At 44.1% G+C, this 19,860-nt stretch overlaps 1 protein-coding gene across 1 annotated transcript in view; it reads left to right on the top strand.

Annotated features, from left to right (window-relative positions):
- The first annotated feature begins 131 nt into the window (after positions 1–131).
- Positions 132–19,860, top strand: part of XPO1 (exportin 1) — a 59,985-nt gene continuing 40,256 nt past the window's right edge. Inside the window, exons 1-5 of the mRNA XM_006273751.3 lie at positions 132–270; positions 621–638; positions 8,303–8,434; positions 13,119–13,220; positions 17,042–17,114. Coding sequence (XP_006273813.1) covers positions 8,309–8,434; positions 13,119–13,220; positions 17,042–17,114 — 301 coding nt within the window. The 5' untranslated portion in view covers positions 132–270; positions 621–638; positions 8,303–8,308. The remainder of the gene's footprint in view (positions 271–620; positions 639–8,302; positions 8,435–13,118; positions 13,221–17,041; positions 17,115–19,860) is intronic.

The raw sequence follows: 19,860 nt of genomic DNA, 5'->3' as shown, positions 1-19,860 counted from the left end.
CTCTCAGCCTCGCAAGAGATGGGCAGGCCAGCCGGCCAATGAGAGGCACAGCCGCTTGCGCGGCGGCCCCGGCGGGAGCCAATGGGAGTGGCGGCTGGGCGGAGGCCCGAGGTTTCCAAACGCTCCGCGGCGCCATGGGCTGAAAACTAAACCGAGATGGAATCTCCCAGTCTGAACCGGTTTGAGCCGGTTCCGAGCCTGTGGCACTAGGAGGGGGAGACGCGCCGCGCTCAGTCCCTACCGCCGCCGCCTCCGCCACCGCGTGTGCCTGTGTGTGTGGGGGGGACCTGCCGCCGCTCCGGGAGGCCGAGCGCAGCTGCGGAGCCGCCGCCGCTCCGGGGGGAGGGACATGGGGGCGCAGTGAGCGCGCGCGGCCCCGCACCCCCAGGCCCGGCCTGGCCTGGCCCGGCGCGCAGGCGGCGGGGGGAGCCCCGCGCACGCAGCCCGGCCCGGAGGCGGCAGCAGGGGCACAGTCGAGCCCTCCCGGCGGCGGGCGGGGACCCACGTCCACCCGCCCGCCCGCGGGGCAGCAGCGGCCTAGGCGCGGGGCGGCTCCCGCGACTTTTTTTTTTCCCTCCCCTTTTTTTTTCCCCCTTCATTTTTTTTTTTTATTTTCAAAGGCTGCCAGCTCCACTCGGGTGAGTGCCGCGGGGGGGAGGAGGCGCGTGTGCGGCAGGGGCGGCCGCGGGCTTCGCGGAGGGGTTGAGGGAGGCTGGCGGGAAGCGGTGGGGTGCGGGGGGAGGGGGCGGCGGGTCGGGATCTGCAAATTATTAGGAGTGGAAGTTTCCAGAAATATTTTCGTGTGTCTGTGCAGCAGGATTGAAACGTCCCCCCGCGTCACGTGGGGGCCTGTGTGGAGCGCGCGGCTCGGGCGGAGGGAGGGGCTGCAGTGGTGGCCCTGCCGCCGCCGTCGCGCCGGGCCTTGCCGTCCGTGCCCGCGCCCGCGCAGGGGGGGGGGGGCTTGCATCAAAATAATAACGATAATCATGATGTGTTTAAGGAGGGATGTGGTGTCCGCGCTGCAGTGGCGGGGGGAGGGTGCCTGGGAGCTCCCGCTGCAAGCGGAAGGCTCTTGCTTTGGAGGGCGCTGGAGCCACGCGGCGGGCGCGCACGCGGCTTTTTGCCTGGAAAGTTGCTTTCTGGTGGCCTGTGTGCTTGAATCCCTGCCCCCCCCAGCACGTGTGCACATGCAGGCGGTTGGAGAGTTTTATTAGGGATTTTGTGTGCGCGGGATGGAAAGGAGCTGATTATTCGCACCCCTGGTGGGTGGGTGGGTGGTTTCACATGTGACTTGTCCTTGCAGGTTGGGCCACTTCCTAGCCTAAAATGGGGCGTGGTGGGGATTTTCTGCTAGCCCTGTGCTTAAATGAAATTACTGTTTCCCCCCAAGCCTTAAGCAGTTGTCGCCTTTTGTAGAGTTGAATTTGACCTAGAGGTTATCCTTCCTTCCCCCTGCTCTTTGGAAGTGCACCCTATTCCAGCAGCCCAGGTCTTTTAGAAGCAGGGTGCAGATCTGTTATGTAGCCACAGACTTTGCTTTCAGCACAAGTGTTTTTGTACTTCTGCAAGGCTGCTCAGGCTTGGCTCCACTGCATGAACGGTTGGCTCATTCTTTTGGGCTTCTATAAACATCTGGTTCTTTCCATGTGGCCTACTTTCATTTTTCATTGACTTGTTTAGTTGTCTTTCCTTTACTTGTTTTGCTGTCAGTATCCAGGTTTATTAGGAGTGTTTTGAGTTAATCTAGTGCAGCACTTGGAGGTAATGCTTAAACTCTGCTTTGGTTCATGTGGGGAGGTGGTGTGTAGTAAATCAAACGTTACAGTTCTGAGGTAATCATTTCGGCTAGGAGTAAGTAAGGAATCAAGTTGATCAGAGGGAGGCTGGCATTGACCACAAAGCCGCCATTTCGGTACTTCACATCAAGACTAGGTAGGTCATTTGAAGATAATGCTGGGAGTGGCAAAGAGCTCTAATCCGAACATTTCCTTTCTGCTTCCGTGGGGCTAACTTTCCTTAGTCACGTGGAAGATGAAGTGTGTTTTTACCACTTGTTTTAAAGTGGTTGAAGGAGATTTAAACTTAAAATAAATGTGGTTACTAGTGGAATATGTTGATTTAAATGTTGGCTGAATTGAAAAACGGCTACCCTGTTCCCTGGTTAGAGAGCGCAGATGCAAACTGAAAGGGGTGTGTCTGACTGAGTGCATTTGGGTGAAGAGGGGGGTTATTTGTTCTTAAAGATTGAATCGATTGGGCGGTTTTTTTGGTTTGGTGTTTTGTTTTTTGGTTTTTTTTTTACTAAATACTACTTACTGCTTTGTCTGAGGTACAGTTGAGAGGGAGTCTTCCAGAGCTAAAAGGAACTAAGCGTGTCAGTGTGCTTGTGTACTATTCAGCCTATTTTACACTCCTGTATCTGTCCTTTGTATAATCCTAAAGGAGGTGTGGAATCCAGAGAAAAACATGACAACTATGTAGGATTTTTTGAAGTCTATAAGCCACTTTTTTTAGATTTGGTGTATATCTTTCTGGATAAACTTGTCCTATACATGCTGGCATTTACACTAAAAATGCTAACGATGCAAAAATGTAACTAAAAATTGAACGATGATATTCATGTGTTGCCACCATGCTGAATTAATGAATTTCATGATTTTAAAGCAAAGTTCATATATTTCTCATTGGTATTTAAGTAGTAGTATTCTGTTTTATCTATAAATAGAAAACCTGTTTAGCATTATTTAGTTATATAAATTGGAATGAGGGGCTTTCTGAATGAGCCTTTTTCTGCAAGATCTTTTTTCATATTGTGCAGCAGTTGCTTAAACTGTATCCCAGGTGTATGGCTGTGTTCAGCTTTGAGTTTAAAACTTAAATGTGGAAAGCCTAAATCTGTTTCTTAGTCATTCAGAAACCAGTAACTTTTACACATAGTAGACCCTGTTGTAGGTTGCAGGATCCTTTCTAGGAGTGAGTTGGGTCCAGAGGCAGAGGAAATGGTCATAGAAGTGGACAAGTTTTAGTGCTAAACTAGTTGGATCTAGTTTTGACCACAGGGTACTAGGTAGAATTAGTTTGACTGCAAGGTGATAAACATAACTATATGTGCTTGTCATGTTTGCATTAATGTGGCATTACATTAGTGATGTGGTAGCCACCTGTTAGTGTTTATAATTAACCATTCTTAAATTTTAGAAATTAACAGTATGAAAAGAATCTTAAAATTAAGTTAATTCATATTTTATTATGTGCTGTACATTTCCCTTGTGTGTTGTTTGTATTGTGTTCATCTGTGTTTACCTGCAGTGTTCCATTGTGTTAAAGGTTGTCAGTAAAAGTTTTCTTATGCTTACTCCTGCCTTTGGACAGGTGCCTTGAATTTGCTCTTGGTTCCCAGATTTAATTATTCCCTTGTTTGCATAGGTAACAGGGAAACCTAAACAGGAAGCTGTGCACCCTCAGTGTTTTGATCCCAGTCAGTTAGTGGTTCTCAACTTTTTTTTAGACTCAAGGTTCCCCTTAGAGTACAGTAGCCCTTCACTCTTTTTTTTTTTTTTTTTTTTTTGACCCTGGAAAAATAATAGAGCAGTTCTGTTGCAGAGAGCTCAAAGACTGCAACAGGTCAGTGTTTTTAAAACTATGGATTTCTGTTTGAAATCCATGGGTTTATCTTGTGTGCAAATGTGATTCACCTAATAGTGCTAACACCATGTAGCACTTTGGCGGGCACACTTGAAAGAATCTCACGGCACCCTCATTGAGAATCGCTGGTCTCAGTGCTTAGGTACCAGCTGAGAGTTTGGTTGCTTTGAAGCAGGAAATCTGCAGTACTTCCTTTGTGGCTTTAAACAGCAATATTTCTCTATTTTCTCTATTATTTTCATTCTGGGGTTTGAAAGTTCTGGTTCTGTCAGGGCCGCATGAGCAGGGCTGTCCTTGTACCTGGTCTACACCTTGTCATTTAGGGCATGAATAGTGAGGATGCCTCATTCTAGTGAAGCTGTCTAGTAGTACATACCCACAGTGACTGAAGTCCTTGGGATATGACCATTATTGGGGCTAATATTACTGCACTGATGTCCTGTATTAAATGTGGTGTGGTACAGGGAGGCAGTGGAATAGCCTCTCTGTAAGAGAGAGTCTTGGTTTTCAAAAGCATTTGGGGTTCACTTTGTATTGATTTCCAAGCTCTTATAGATGCAGGAATTAAGACCAAAGAAATAGTATTGTAAGGACCTTTAGTATGCTGTAAGGAATTAACTGTAAAATTAAGTTGCAAAAACAAGTTCAGGACTGACAGACCCAAGTTTTGAATTCAGAGGGCTGCTGGAGAAACTGAAAGCTCTTTCAGCATTGCCTGAAAGGGGGTTCAGGTTGCCAAGACCTTTGCTCTGAAATAAATGCAAGTATTTACCAAGGAAAACTCAGCTTTCATTGACTGCTCGGCACAAGTAAAATACTGTGGGTGTGAGGTGTAATGCTGAATTACAGATGAAAAGGCTATAATGGTCTGTGCAGTTTCAGGACTGGTACTTGGTAATGTCAGGATTGACAGAAAACAATTGGTGTTCCTATGCTGTGGATGCCCAAGCTACCACTCCAGTAACTCCTTTTTCTCACAACTAAAACCCAGACTTTTTTTCCTTTAATATCTTGAGATAGGTTTACTCATTGAAGAAGTTCATCAGGAGATGCTAAGCTTAACCTTATCATTGTCTTTGGGTGGGGGAATGGGAGGGGGGTACAGGCTCACTTGATCCTACCTTGGGATAGGTAGGTTTGTCTTGGATTGACCCAGAGTACCAACCTCTGTGGAACACCACCACTCTGTTTCTGGCTATGCTTAGTGTGCCTTGCTTTGATAGACTTCCAGGGTGAAAAGTATTTGTGGGTTTCTCTAGAAGCCTGGTGTAGCCAACTGCATTCTGTCTTCGGTTTGAGGGTGGTCAATAATGAGCACTAAAAATGATTAGGGAGAATGTGGTGTACTGCTTTCACTAGCTGTTGACTAGGTGAGCCTATTCAATAGATGTGAAGAAAACAAAACCTGAATATAAAGTGTACCTTGATCCATAAGGGTGAAAATTAAAAAATAACAACCTGTCTTAGCTCTTGCTGAATCTGCAGAGAGCACTGACATTTTTGTTGGTTTTTATGGACTTGACTGCAGTTATAAAACATTGGGTATCGGTGAACTGGACAGTCATGTTAATTTCACTCCGTAGCTGCCTAGGAAGCCTACAAGCATGAGACTGGGAACTGGTAGAATTCAGCAGGGAAATCTCTTGTAGTGGTGCATTGGGGGAAGGCCGGGGGAGTTTCTTTTTCCCAATAGCTGAGTAGAGGTTCTGAAGTGATTGGATTCCTATCAGCCTTTGGCCTGAAGGTACAGAAGAACTATGGGTACACCAATAAAAAATGTCTTGGCCGATACTGATAGCTGATTGCCAGCCAGCCATATTGGCCAGTACTGATCCAATAGCTGACTTACAGGAATGCATCTGGGCAGTGTGGAGAGCAGCCCCCTGCTGGAAAGTCTATGGGTGGGGGGGGAACATGGTGGGGCAGATTGAGGCCCCTATGTTGAAGGGAGGGAGAGGGGCAGGCACTGTCCAGCCAGGGCAGTGAATTTGACCTCTGGGCTGAGTGGGATAGGGGAGATATATGGGGAGCATGTGTCTCCCTGGATTTGTGTGTGGGTCAAGGGTGGGCTGTGGGCCAGGGGCTACACCAGTCCCTTCCTGGCAGGTGTGCTGAGGCAGGGCTGTGCTTGGGGTGGGCAGTGGTGGTGCAGGTAGGGATGGCTACAGGGTGGGCTATAGCCACCTATCCCAGTGCTGCCACCCACCCTGCCTGCGCCCGCTCTGAGTGCAGCCTTGGCACAGCCCCTCACCCTGAACCCAAATCTGGGGAGTGGTACATGAACCCCATGCTTCCCCAGGGGGGAGGGGTGTAGCAGTGGGGACTGCCTTCCCCATGCCCCCTGGATAAGCTGCCTTCAGCTCTGTCCTGCTCCTGGTCCTGGGGTCGCATTCACTGTCCTGGCTGGGCAGCCCCTGCCCCTACCCCACTCCTTCCCTCACTGTAGGGGCTTCAATGTGGCACCCACCTATACCCCTTCCATCCCCCCACACCTCTACCTCCTGCCCCCGAACCACAGACTTACCAGCAGGATGCTGTTGCTCCAAGCTGCCAGGCTGCATTCGCATTGTTTATCAATGACATTACCAGCTACACTGGCCAAAAAAAGCCAATCGCCATTCATGTTATTTTGCCTTTTATTGGTGCGGATTCAATGTACAACTGATGGTGTACCTTTAAAGAGAGCCCCCACGTAGACTCTGGGATAGTTATCCAAAGAATATGTTACTCTTGGAGTGTGTGCCTTAAAATATTGGTCAGGATACACTTCATATTTGCATTTTACCAGTTTCTGGTTGATATCAGGGGTGGAGTTGTACCCCCTTTTGATTCCAGCTGTCTGGACAGGGCAATCACACTTCTATTTAGGCAACCCTGAGAGAGTCGATTGACTTCATGGCTCCTTATTGGCCACTTGAACCACGCTAATCTCTCCATTTCCCAGGTGTTAAGGACCCTCTCTCCTTTTAATGGTCTTGATGTTCCATTAATTGAGCTATCCTTTCTTATGCCATTTTGCTATCTGTTAGCCATTCCTAGTAACATCCTTCTTCTGTTTCACAGCATTGCAGACTTAGTTATAGCTAAAAACCTTCTCAGTTTTGGTAATATTAATTTGTGTGTGGCAATGACTGAGTTGGACAGACTGTCAAGATGCTCAAATAGGTTAAATTTTTTTTAGATGCAAATCTGAATAAAAGATGCACATTTAACTATGACTACAGGACAAGCAATTTCTTTTGACTGTTTTTGCCTAGTTGTGTGTTTTTTAACTCGATATGTAATCTAGCAAATTGGTGCAATTACGTTTGCTTTTGCTTCAATCTTAAACAATAATATAGTGCTAATGTAGCACCTCTACTGTATTAATAACACTTCTAGTTTCTTTTTAACTGGAGAAAATATATTTTTTGTGAAGATGCATCACCCTCAGCCTCCTTATCAAAATTTTAGATCTACCCAGGGCTTATAAATGTCCTGTACATCTTTCAGGCTCTTGAATTTTATTGCATTTTACTTCACATAAATATGGGTTTGAAGAAAAGTATGCTTGTGAGATTTATTCCTATGTTGTTTATTTAAACTCTCTTAATGCAGATTCCGTCTGGTTAAATGGGACAATTTATATGATCTGAATAACTTATTACAGTAAAAGCTTTGTTATCTGGCACCCATGGGGAATGGAGGGTGCTAGATAACAAAATATGCCGGTTAACTGAGCAGCCCAAACGTGTGTCTTTGCCTGTTCAGGCCGCTGCCTGGCCCACTGCATCTGGGGTGTTGCCCCCCCTCCGGTCGCATCACTGCCCCTGCTGTGGGCCCTGAGGGACAGGGAGGGGGGACCCGCACAGGCTGCTATGCCCTCGGCTGTGTGGGCTTGACAGCACAGGCTGCTTTGTCCCGGGCCATGAGGGCTGCACAAAACTGGAAGTGCCATGGTGGGCACTTCAGGTTTCACTTTTTCCTTACAAGCCCTTATAAATCGGCATGCCGGTTAAGAGAGCATGCTGGCTTGTAAGGTGCTGGATAACTCAGCTTTTACTGTACTACTTTTTTTTTTTTTTTTCCTTGAAATTTGCTTCCAAGAGGAAAGAGCTCAATTGTGAGCAGTTAATAATAAATAAAGCTGGAATGATTACATGACCATTAAACCAGTAGCACCACTCAGTTTTCATACATGTATATGGTTGGCTTAATAGTCATATAGTCAAGTTCCAGTTTTATTTGTTATTGTAGAACTAGGTTTCTGGCATGCATATTGGGCTTGAAAACTTAATTCTGATGGAGTCGTCTTTAATATTACTTCAAAGGTAATGATTTGGTAAATATTCCTGTCTCTAAACTTGCTCATTAGAGTGCTGGCAGAATGTGACCTTAGTTGAGGCAAAATATTGTAAAATATTTAAAACAAATATTTTCAGGACTTTGTTTTATTAGCCTAGCTTAATTTTTAGTGTAACTTGCTGATTTTGTGACTTGTTGCATTTGGGCATTAATGTCTGTAGTCCTGTTGAATTGCAGAGGAAGTTTGTAGTTGTTATACAGAAATAAATTGTACTGTATAAAACTTAGTGCAGACCTAAATGTTAGAGGGATAACTTAAAAAATTTTCAGATGGATGCAGCTTTTCAAGTTTGATCATGTTTTATTTTTCCAGTAATCTATGCCAGCAATTATGACAATGTTAGCAGACCATGCAGCTCGCCAGCTGCTGGATTTCAACCAGAAATTGGATATCAATCTCTTGGACAACGTGGTGAATTGCTTGTACCATGGAGAAGGAGCACAGGTAATTTATATGTTCAAAAACGTAGAAGTTTTTGCTCAAGGGTACTGTGAAGTGGATTATGTCTAACTTTTACTATAAATCTTTAGAAGAATAACTATTTCAGATTCATTAAGCATGTTAAATCCAGGAGTTTATTTAGATTGAAGTGCTCTCTGGTTCATAGTTATAATATTCATGGGAAAAAAAGCACTTGGTATTTCTAGTAATAAAAAACCTAATGCTGAATTTGAGAGTCATTGTTTAATGAGGCCTTATTTAACTAGCATCACTTAGACAGTATTAACTTAGTTTATTTCTAATATTTTTTCATCTGTTGTTGAAAGTTAAGAATAAGAAAGGGCAATCTCTCTTGCAGTTCTATTTCTTTCCCATATTCCTGTAGGGAGAATCCTAATTGGGTCATGTGTGATGGTATGTTGCCATGGTAATAATTGTGATTTCACAAATTCACCATTGATTTGAATGCAGGATAATATTTGAGAGGGAAAATCTTTTGCTTAAATGTTCTTTGGTAGTTGTACTTAGCAATAGGAAAAACAAAAACATGCATTTCTGTGTTGTCTTCCTTTGGCCTTTTTTTTTCCAAATCTTCCTTGGTTGATTTTGAAATGTTGTTACTTGAATCAGATTTAAGCTTGATATATACTACTGGTCTGAGAGTAAATTGGTTGAAAAAACCATATAAATTAGGTATTTCAATGAAATTAAGGTAGGTACTCCCTCAAACTACTAGTACCTCCACTCTCTTCCTGGCATACTTCTCATCACTTGCTACAATCCATCACCAATTTGTAGTAAATTTCTTACTGTAATGTATCCTTAAGCAGTGAGCAAGGCTGAAGAACAGGGGCGGTCAATTAGTTTGGGTGGAGGGCTGCTTACTGAGTTTTGGCAAGCCATGGAGGGCCACATGACAGGCAGCCAGTGGCAGATAAATACTCATTTTCTAAATTTTTTTTAGCAGCCCCACGGGCCAGTTACAAAGGCCTGGCGGGCCGCATCCAGCCCACAGGCTGCATTTTACCCACCCCTGCTGAAGAACATAAAATGAGGCTAAATTCTAATTTATCTCTCATCGATAAACTGAATGGAAGTAACCCTGTATATACCAACTTTGTGCCTAAATTGTACTTTTTGTGCCTAAAATGCAGTTTGTTGTACCAGATTATTAATGTGAATTCTTAAAGTGCTGAAATCAACTGTTGAAGTATCTCTTGTGGGATATACAGTTTGTAGGATCTCCATTTCTAAATTTTAAATTGACACAGGCTTAAGTTTTTAAAACAAGATGGCTTCCTATATACAATGAAACAATTTCGTGAATTGTTCATACTCAAATTTAATACAGTATTGGCTCTAGACTACTTGTCACTCAAATAATATGCTGCAAGTCTCAAATTGCTATTTGGATATATGGTGTCTAGTAGTCTTTTGTTGAACTTATGTTGAATAGTAGGAAACTAAAGCTAAAACATGTTATCACTAGGGGTCCTGGTTTTCCCTGATTTAAAAAAAAAATAAATAAAATTGCAAGTTCTCTGCTTAACACCCCCCCCCCCAATCTCTGATTAAAGTTAAAGGCCTGGCCCCCCCTCCTCCCCAGCTGTGTTGGTGCCTCTCACTCCCCACCCACAGCCCCTGCTTCCCCAGCCCTACCGGAGGGGTCCCCCAGCTGCCAGGGCTACAGACCCAAGTATGCAGCCCCCTGCTCCCACTCCCCATTGCTGCCTGCTGCAGACTCTGGTGGGGCAGGTTCCCAGACCTGTGCCCCCAGATCTGTATGTGGGGCAGGCTGTAGGCTCGGGCTCCCACCCTGCTTCCCTCCCCCAGGGCCTCTGCAGCCCAACGGGCATGACCCGGTGTGGCAGGGAACAGCCAGGCTATGTGGGGATTTCCTCGCTGTGAGCTCCGTGCTGCCCTGGCAATGCACCTCCTGTGTGTGCTGCTGCTCTCATTGCAGCCCTTTGTGCAGGGGGCAAGTCGACAGGGCAGCGCAGAGCTTGCAGGGGCAAGCAGGTTCTCCGTGCAGCTCCTCTATTCCCTGCCACACTGGGTTGTACCCGCTGGCCTGCGGAGGTCCCAGGGGAAGGAAGCAGCTCAGAGCTTGCAGTGGTGAACAGTTTCTCCATGTGGGCCTGCTGCTCCCTGCCACCCTACTTCTCTCCCTTCTCAGCCCAGTGGGTGCAACCCAGCATGGCAGGGAGAAGAGGAGCAGCACAGAATCTGCGAGCTCCACGCTGCCTTGACAACCTGCAACCTGCGCGCAGGGCTGGACCCCTCGAAGCAGCAGCACGTGCAAGAGGTGCGTTGCCAGGGCAGCGTGGATCTTGCAGTGGCAAGGAAATCCCTGCATGGCCTGGCTGTTCCCTGCTGTGCCGGGCCGTGCCCTTTGGGCTGCGGAGACCCTGGAGCAGGGAAGTAGGGCAGGAACCCGCAGCCTATGCCTGCCCCACATACATATCTGGGGGGTGCGGGTCCCCCCTGATCCCCTGGAGTAAGTGTGCTGGCAGAGAGCTGGCCCTCTCCCTCCAGACGAGCTGTCTGTGGCCCCATCCAGCTCCCTGCTGGGGCCCTGCAGCTGTGCATTGCAGCCCCAAGAACCCCCCAGCTGGGCAGCAGCCCCAGCCCTGCTCAGCTCCCTCCCTCCCTACAGGAGCCTTGATTTTCCTCTTCCCACCCCCCTCCTGCTGGAGCTACTCTGCAGGCTGCCTGGGGCAATATGTATGTATGTGTGCATGGTGCCACCTGTCTCTCCACCCTCCTCCTGCTCCCTCCCAGCTCCCTGCAGGCTGGAACTCTGGCAGCCTGTAGGGTGATCAGTGCAAAATCCATGGGTTTCTCTAGTAAAGCAAGAAATCTGTGTTTGCCTCTGGTAAAAAGTAAAATCGGTGGTTTACTGCATTTTTCTGTTGACCAGGGATTTGAATTTTCCGTTTCTATCACATGATATAAACGTGAGACAGTTTTGGTTTCAGTAGGGTAGTAGAAGAACTTGAATCATTCAGTTTTTAAATTAAATCAGTTGGGTACAATTTCATTGCATTATAGATCTTCTAATCTTTGGATATTTAAATAAATACAAGTTAAAATAGGAAACCAATATAAATTGGTGTTTGATAGTTTAGACCGGGGTGGGCAACTATTTTGGGCTGGAGGGCCACTTAAGGAGTTTTGGTGAACTGTTGGTGGGGGCGTGTGGGGGGGGGGCGGTCCAGGCCAGGATTGCAGGGTGGGGCCAGAGCCCAAGGCAGAGCTGCAATCCGCTCCCTGCATGTCCCTACGGTGGGTTCTGGTTCCACGGGCAGCAAAGCATGCCCTACCCTTGGGGTCCCAGGCCAGTCTCCATGGACAGGTAGTAGTTGTTCAGCTCTTATTCAGAGGCCACTCCACAGGCCCCTGTTATAGAACACCCTGCCCACCTGTTCCATTTAGTGACCCTGGCTGTAGGTGTGGGGTAGACAGGTCAGAGTGCCTGTGCAAGCGGATCTGAGTCCAGCAGCAGATATACTGGCAGTGGCAGCCACAAGGTGAGGGTGAGAGCGAGCTGCTGGGAAGTAGAGTCTGGCCACTACAGTGCTTGGCCCTGCAGACTACAGCTACCCTGCCTGAGAGCTACACGCAAGGATAGGGCAGGCTGTGGTCCATGCTAGGCAGTACCTCCATGCCCAGGGCAGCAAGAGTGGCCACAGGCCAGATAGAATCACTTGGGCTGTATTTTGCCCACCTCTGGTTTAGACTAAGCATTAAATGCACTGGGGCCCAAGTGGTCATTGTCTTAAGGCAAAGAAGCATTGATATGTGATATATTGATGTGTTCCTGTTCAAGTACATGCCTTCTGTGGAATATCTTTGTAGTAGGGTCCCTCTTACCTCTCCACAACTTTCATGAGTACCTGCAAAAGCACTGCTTTCCAAAAGGACAGGCTCAGTAAAGAGCATGATTTATAAAATAGTAGGAAACAACAGAAGTACAACCATAAGAGGAGAGAGGATTTAAACAAAGGATCTCTTTCTCAAGCAGTACCTTGTGTCAGGGGGCCTGTGGAGTGGCCTTTGAGTAAGAGCTGAACAGCCACTACCTGTCCAACTTCTGAGTGGTTGCACCTCATCACTGCCACCACCATGGGTTGTACTAGCCCTCTCCCAAGGAGGAGCAGGCGGAAGTGGAGGCTGGAGAATGGAGGAGGAGCCCATTAGGGGGTGGGGACAAGGGGCCAGTGGTGGCAGGCTGTAGCTGCTGGGAGGTAACACCATGACGGTTGGCGAAGTGCAGGGGCCTTGGGATGTAAGGGCAGTGGGAGCTCACAGTCCACAAGCACTGTGGGCCACCGGTTGGATAGTGCTGCATTATTTTATCTTCCTTTCAGCTCCTTCCTTTTAGATTCGTGTCTTCTGTAAACGCATGCAGAGTTTTACTTGCTGATGATAGTCCTTTTCCATCCTGTCTGGAGAGAAAAGGTGTTCATTGTTTAAATGCTTAGCAAAACTTAATTTTGGGACAGTGTCAGAAAACATTTTTATAAGATTTTTTTTTTCTGACTTTATAATTCAGGCTGCTCTCTGCTAAAATGGGATAGTGTGTATATGTACTGCTTACAATGAAGATTTTGCTTTTTTTTTTTTTTTCCTGTGACAGAAAATGACTTCCAGAATGTATCTAATGCTTTTTTAAATTTCCTTTTAGCAAAGAATGGCACAAGAAGTCTTGACTCACTTAAAAGAACACCCTGATGCATGGACAAGAGTTGATACTATTTTGGAGTTCTCTCAGAATATGAACACCAAAGTAAGGACATGATCTTCCATTGACACTTTTTTCCTTCCCTTTTTTCCATTCATAAACTTTGAGGAAGGTATCTCATTTTTAGCATTAGTTTTTGTTGCTTCAAACCACATTTTTTGTTTGTTTGTTTTGTTTTGTTCCTAAAGTTGCCTTAAAGCTAAATTTACACTAAACAGGCCTAGTATTTTAAATCTCCCTTTACATTGACAGCTTTCTTAAGGAAGAACTAAATTAGGATTAAAGTACTTAGACATATGCAAGATTTGTGTTAAGTTCTGAAGCGTGTGTGTGTGCAGATCCAAATATTGTAAAATCTCTTAAGAGCCATGTTTTGTTCTTTAGTAAGTGGTTGGCTCTCATTGAACTTATTGGGAGCTATGTGCCCATAAGTGATACCAGCATTTTCCTAAGTATCTTGAAGACAAAGAATTGATCAAAGATTATTTTGGGCTGTCCGATCAATACAAGTTTGGTATCCTTAACACTAGCATTGGATACAATCTTTACTGGCTTGCAGAGCACACTTTAGTCTATGCAACTTTTAAGCACTTCCATCATGGTTGTGACTGATAAGGGGGACAATACTCCTTTTATATTTGCAATTCTACATGTATTATTTTAAGACCTTTAAAGTGTGACCTGGAAAGTTGATCAAAATGTGTCGTGACCTGTATTAAGTTCAATTCACACTTGAAACTACTAAAGGGGTTTTTATGCATGGTTTTCTGCTTGCTACATGCACAAGTGTTCAAACAGAAAATAGCCGTGTTCAGATTTATTTCTGAATTAGCTTGGTATTCACAAAACATTTCTAATACATACATACTTATTTTTAAAAATTACTTTGTAAATTTTAGAGGAGAAGAGCTTAAGAACTTCCTCAAAGTGCTAACCTTAAGTAACAGTGTTTGCCTGTTTGCTTGCCTGGTAAACTTTGCTTTTTATACTGACAGACGTTACTAATGTTTAAGTTGATTTATCAACAGTATTTTTAAAAACTCAAATTTGTCTTGTGAAAAATGAGATGATTAGAGGAACAGAAAGAAAGCAACAGGTAAAGAATTCTTCAATTTACATAAATTGCAAATGATTTGGTGCTAAATTTATGCACTCTGACATTTGGCTTTTATGCAATCATATTTTTTCTTTAATTAAAGCTGTTAACACTACCTGATATTAATCATAATGTTCCATTATGTTGATTGCTTGTAATAGGAAGAAAAGGGGTGTCTTCCTGTGCAACTGACACAGCTAGGCTTTGACGGCAGGCCTCCACAAGGTCTACCCTTTTGATTCCCTTTAACTGAATTCTGTTCATCAATTGTTTTTTTGTTTCTTGGGAGGTGGGAGGGAAAGGGGTTTCGGTGGATAGAATAAGTACTTAATAAGGATACCATAGAAATTTCTGCCATAGGGATCATTTCATGCATTTTTTTTCTTTCAGTCTTTGCTGTTATCTGTCCCTCACCTTCATAACTCAGCAGTGGATTTCTGCAGTACTTCTTGATTAGAATAAGATAAACCAGAAACTAAATGAATATTAGGAAAACATCTACTTTTAATTTTACGTGCAGCATATTTGTATGTATACATGTTTATAAAACTATGTTCATGGTAGCAATCCCATCTGTGTTCAGAATAGTATTTAGAACTCTGGACTGAACATAATTCCAGCTCTTGCATCCGGGAAATGCTTGAAAACATGGGCTGAAAGTTGATATGAGGTTTTAATAAGATAATGTTCAATATAGGCATTGGCAGCCCTATACACCTGCATCAGAGGGTCTGTCAAAGTCCTCTAAGTCTAGAATGGTAAGGTGGGGATGGAATGAGAACAGTAATAGCATTCAGTTGATGTTTGTCTTTTTAACTGCTTTAAGTTCATGTACTAGTGGCAAAGCAAACTGAATTTTGTTAACTTCAGCTTTGCGTCTGCTTCTATATGGGAAAGGGTGGAAGACGATGGAGGAGAAATTAGTGTACAGAAAAGATAGGGAGAATGGAGGCGCATGAAATACAGATTAATGGTTAGATGGTTTGTGAACTAAGTTTGGCATTCTGATATTACAACATTATTTATTTGTTTGAGCTGCTTAAATAAAAATTGCCAATTTCAAAGCCAAATCATTTCAATTGTTTAAAATCCAACTTGGGAGTTGAGTTAGAATAATGACTAACCAAGACTCTTAAACATGTTGATAGCTTTAATTAATAGTGGTTTAGAACTCCTTTATTAAAGTATGTCTGATTATAAATATAGGTCCATGTAACTTTCAGTTCCTTTTTTTTAATATTGATTTTGTTAGCTTGTATTAACCTGTAACAGACACATGCCATACCTGTAAAATTTAGGCACAAAAAGTGCTTTCTGTAAAACAAAGCATACTAGTTTAGAAACTGTATTCATGCAGATCATTCTCCCATACAAGTGTCTTCCCTGGTTTTGCTTACATTTTTTTTTCAATCTTAATTTTACAAATTTAAGAATAAAACGTAGGGGCTAAAAGCTTACTGCTGATTATGAGAGGAATGACATTTTCTGTAATTGCAGAATATTTCTTTGTATATAGTGCTTTAGAAGTCTAAAGATTTATTCTGCAAATGCAGAACTTTGAACTGGGGGAACAGCAGTAGAAAGGTGAAAAGTGTATGGAGGTAGATGCTGTCAAGATGAGAACAGCAAAAACATTCAAGTTTGAGTGCAATGTAGTTTGGGACAGTCTACATTGTGCTTGTGTTAACGTAAAGTTCATGTGATCCCTTTGGTTGAAATGTTAATGATCCTACTTTGCTTAACAACTAACCATTTTAAAGAGGAACTCTTATTCTCAGCCAAATTTTAGTCATACTATTTCATAAATACAAGTAAGTTTACCTTTCAGGCATTGGCACGATTTTCTTCCCTAAGCTACTGCTCATTAAAGAATTTAAATTCTTGTCCTTTTTCCCCTTCTGTCTGGTCATGTTTTGGAGTTGTTGGTTATGACAGTCTTGCCATGAGTGATCATGTCATTACAAACATCTTTTCCATTTTTACAATAAGGCAGTAGGGGCAAATGGATAGAGTGAAATGGCTTTTTTAATTCAGTGTTTTTGCAAAATTCTATCAATTTTGTATTGGAGCCTAGGAAGGAATTCCTGAAAGGTAAAAGGACTTCAAAGTGCATGTTGAAATTGTCATTCTCTTTTGACTGAGCACAAAAGTTAATCTTTAAATAGTAGAAATAGCTGCCATAATGGGGTGGGGATTGAAATTAAGTAAACCTGGGGTTGTCTTGCTGTTCCTTAAGTAACACACCAGTGAAGTTAGGGAAAACTTACTCTTTAGAAAGTGCCAGTTACAGTACATGTAATGCTAAGCCAAGATCTTTCAGTTTGCCATGGAGTAGTAGGAAGTCTGAGACCATCCAAGCTGCTAATTTTTTTTTTTTTTTTTATTTTTTTTTTTTTTAGGAGCTTGGTTGTGTTAATACTTGAACACTTGAGCAGTCATTTATGCTGTGAATTCATATCTGGCTGCTACTTTCTCTTCCACAGATAGCCGATTTGGCTGCCAAAGGGCTTTTTTTATTTGATTTCTCCTGGTGTGAGCACGATCAAACAGCAGGACTTAACTTAGAGTAGCAAACGATAAAGCCAGAAAAATGCATGAACACCTCAGTAAATGGGCGAATAGACATTTTTCTTATTTTAACTAAATTTGTTAGCTTAATATTTTTCAAATTTTAGATGTTAAGTGTGAATGTCTGATTGAATGAGAATCCTGAAAGTTCTTGTTGGTCCAACAATAACATACTCACATATTGTTCTTCTCCAATTTTCAGTATTATGGGCTGCAAATCTTGGAAAATGTGATTAAAACAAGATGGAAGATTCTTCCAAGGAACCAGTGTGAAGGTAGGGAAGCTCTTCTTACATCTTTGCTTATTTTAAAATAGGTTTACAAGATGGGTGTACAATGTGAACTCTGTGGCCCACTGGCAAGATGCACTTTCCAATAGTGGGCTGCCACTAGTGAGGTCTTCTCCGAGCTGTAATTCATTCTGTTTGCAAGTGGGAAACTAGACTGCATCTGCAGGTACATGCACAGATTAGTGAATCATTGCACAGTGCAGACACCTGACTGCATTGCTTCTCAAATCTTTTTTATATTTAATAAGTCCTTGTTAAGTACACCAGTGTGATAGTCCTGGTAGGCTTCATCTGACCTGTCAGCTGTATGCATACCTTGTTCAGAACCTTCAGTGGGTCGTGTAAATAACCTGAAAATTCAAATACAGTTTTTATTACATGAAGTAGAAAATATACTCCAACAGTTGATTTTGTTCTGTTACCACATAATTGGCAAGGATATTGAAAATCCAGTGACTTGAATTACTCTGTTGGAATTCACTAATTCTGAAAATCATGCCACGTGCATCTCCACTGACTACTTCTGGACATCTTAATTATAGGTTGTGTTGGTCATTTTATTCCAAATGGAATAAATAGTTTTAAGGGGCGTTTGTATTTAAGAGACATTGTTCTAGACAGATGGATACTACAGAGCCTCTTTTAACTTGAGTAAAAGATGTCCAATTTAAGATTTGCAATGGGGCAGACAATTTATTTTCTTTTTGAACTTGTTGACCAGGCCTCATTTTTCCCCACCATGTCATCACAAACATCTTTTCCATTTTTACAGTGAGTAGGCAGTAGGGACAAGTGGCTAGAGTGAAATGGCTTTTTTAATTCAACCTTTTTGCAAAATCGTGTCAATTTTGTATCGGAGCTTAGAAAAGAATTCCTGAAAGGTAAAAGGATTTCAGAGTGCATATTGAAATTGTCATTCTCTTTGAGCACAAAAATTCATCTGCCGTAATGGGGTGGGGACTGAAATTTAGTAAACCTGGGGTTGTCTTGCTGTTCCTCAAGTAACACATCAGTGAAGTTAGGGAAAACTTACTCTTAGCAAGTGCCAGTCACAATACATGTAATGCTAAGCCAAGATCTTTCAGCTTGCAGAGGAGTAGTAGGAAGTCTTGAGACCATTCAAGCTGCTAAAAAAAAAACAAAAAAAAAAACGCCTGGTTATATATACTTCAACAACTTAAGCAGTCATTTTGCCTCTCCCCCACTTAGTTTGCAACACATTTTAAACAAACTACAGTAGTTGTTGTAATTTATACTATTTGGTAAAGTGGAGATCATTACTACCCTTTGCTAATTCCTGCTGTATTGTGTACCCAAAGCTTTTCTACTCACTAGTTAGTACAGGACAGTGATTCTCAACTATTTTGATTTAAGACTTCCCTGAATTTTAATGGCACCCCAGAGGATAGTTTGGGGCTAGACTGGAAAGTAGCTTCAGCAGGATAAACCTGATGTAGGCAGGAGGAGCACCCAGTCCTTTTTAAAGCGTTAGTGGCACCACTGCTGTAACCATGCAAAACTCCCAAATCTCCTGATAAACCTGATACAAGTAGGAGCGTTCTCTGTTGCCTGTATTTTACTAGTTGCAGCAGCAACACGGATGCAGACAAACTCTAAGGGTCATCATCAATTTCTCTCTTAATATGCATCTTTCTAGTTAATGGTTTAGTGGCAGATATTAACGAGTCCTTGTATGCAGGACTGACCATGCTCTTCTCACCTGCAGCATTCAAGGGTAGACAAAATATAGGCTGTGGGCTGGAACTGGCCCACTAAGGGATTTTATCTGGCCAGCAACAGGTCCCTTGGCCCTACCTGGCCCAGGAGTTATGGGGCAGCCCAGGCCATGGTGCGTGTGTGGCTGGTCCCACCATCCCCGGGTGCAGGGTGGAAGTGGTGTGGCAGCTGAATCTGGTTTCCTGGCAGCCCCTGCAGCAGCGGCTCACTGCCTGGCTGCCAATGCCAGTCCACCCTGTACCCACCACTGGGGATGCCGGATGGAGCGAGCTGGTACGTGGGATCTGTGTGGGGACTGGCCCCAGGACTACTGGACAGGGTCTGGCATTTGGGATGAGGCTATGGGTGGGCAGGGAGTGGCATCCGGGAGCAGGAGGGGCAGGTTGGAGCTGGGATTGAGATCATGGGGTGGTGATGGCACAGGGCCCAGGCAGAGCTATGATCTACTCACAACACATCCCTAACTGGAACTGGCATCTGTTGCAGGGACATGCAGGCAGTGGATTGCAGCTCTGCCTTGGTCCAGCTCTTGGCCCTACGCTTTCACTGCTCTGTGATTCCTGGCCCTGGCTTCCCATACCTCTTCCAGACGCTGTTCTTGTTCACCTGCGGCCCCATCCCATCTGTCTGGCCAAGCATACCCTGCCTGCAGGGGTACCCGGCCAGTCTCTATGGAGACCCAGCCCACACTCCAACAGCTCATGGAAACTGTTTAAGTGGCCCTCCTGCCCAGATAATTGCCCACCTCTGCTTTGGTAGTTGATCTAGCTGTTTGCCTTCTCACTGATTTCTTGCTACTGGAGCTGGTCATGGAATGCTTTGGGGCTGCTGTTGAGAAAAGTTAATAAGTCAGTGGCATTTGCGCCCCTCAGGCAGTGGCTCCCAACCTCTTTTTGCTGTGACCGTAAATCTGGGTTGTGACCCCCGCCACTGACTCACTCATGCCCGGCAGTGCCAGCAGAGTCTGGGACAGGATCGTAGGGGGCAGTGGTGG

The sequence above is a fragment of the Alligator mississippiensis genome, chromosome 1 (assembly GCF_030867095.1).
Source record: "Alligator mississippiensis isolate rAllMis1 chromosome 1, rAllMis1, whole genome shotgun sequence".
Lineage (NCBI taxonomy): Eukaryota > Metazoa > Chordata > Crocodylia > Alligatoridae > Alligator > Alligator mississippiensis.
The sequence above is the reverse complement of the archived record's forward strand: the minus strand, read 5'-3'. Positions and strand labels throughout refer to the sequence as shown.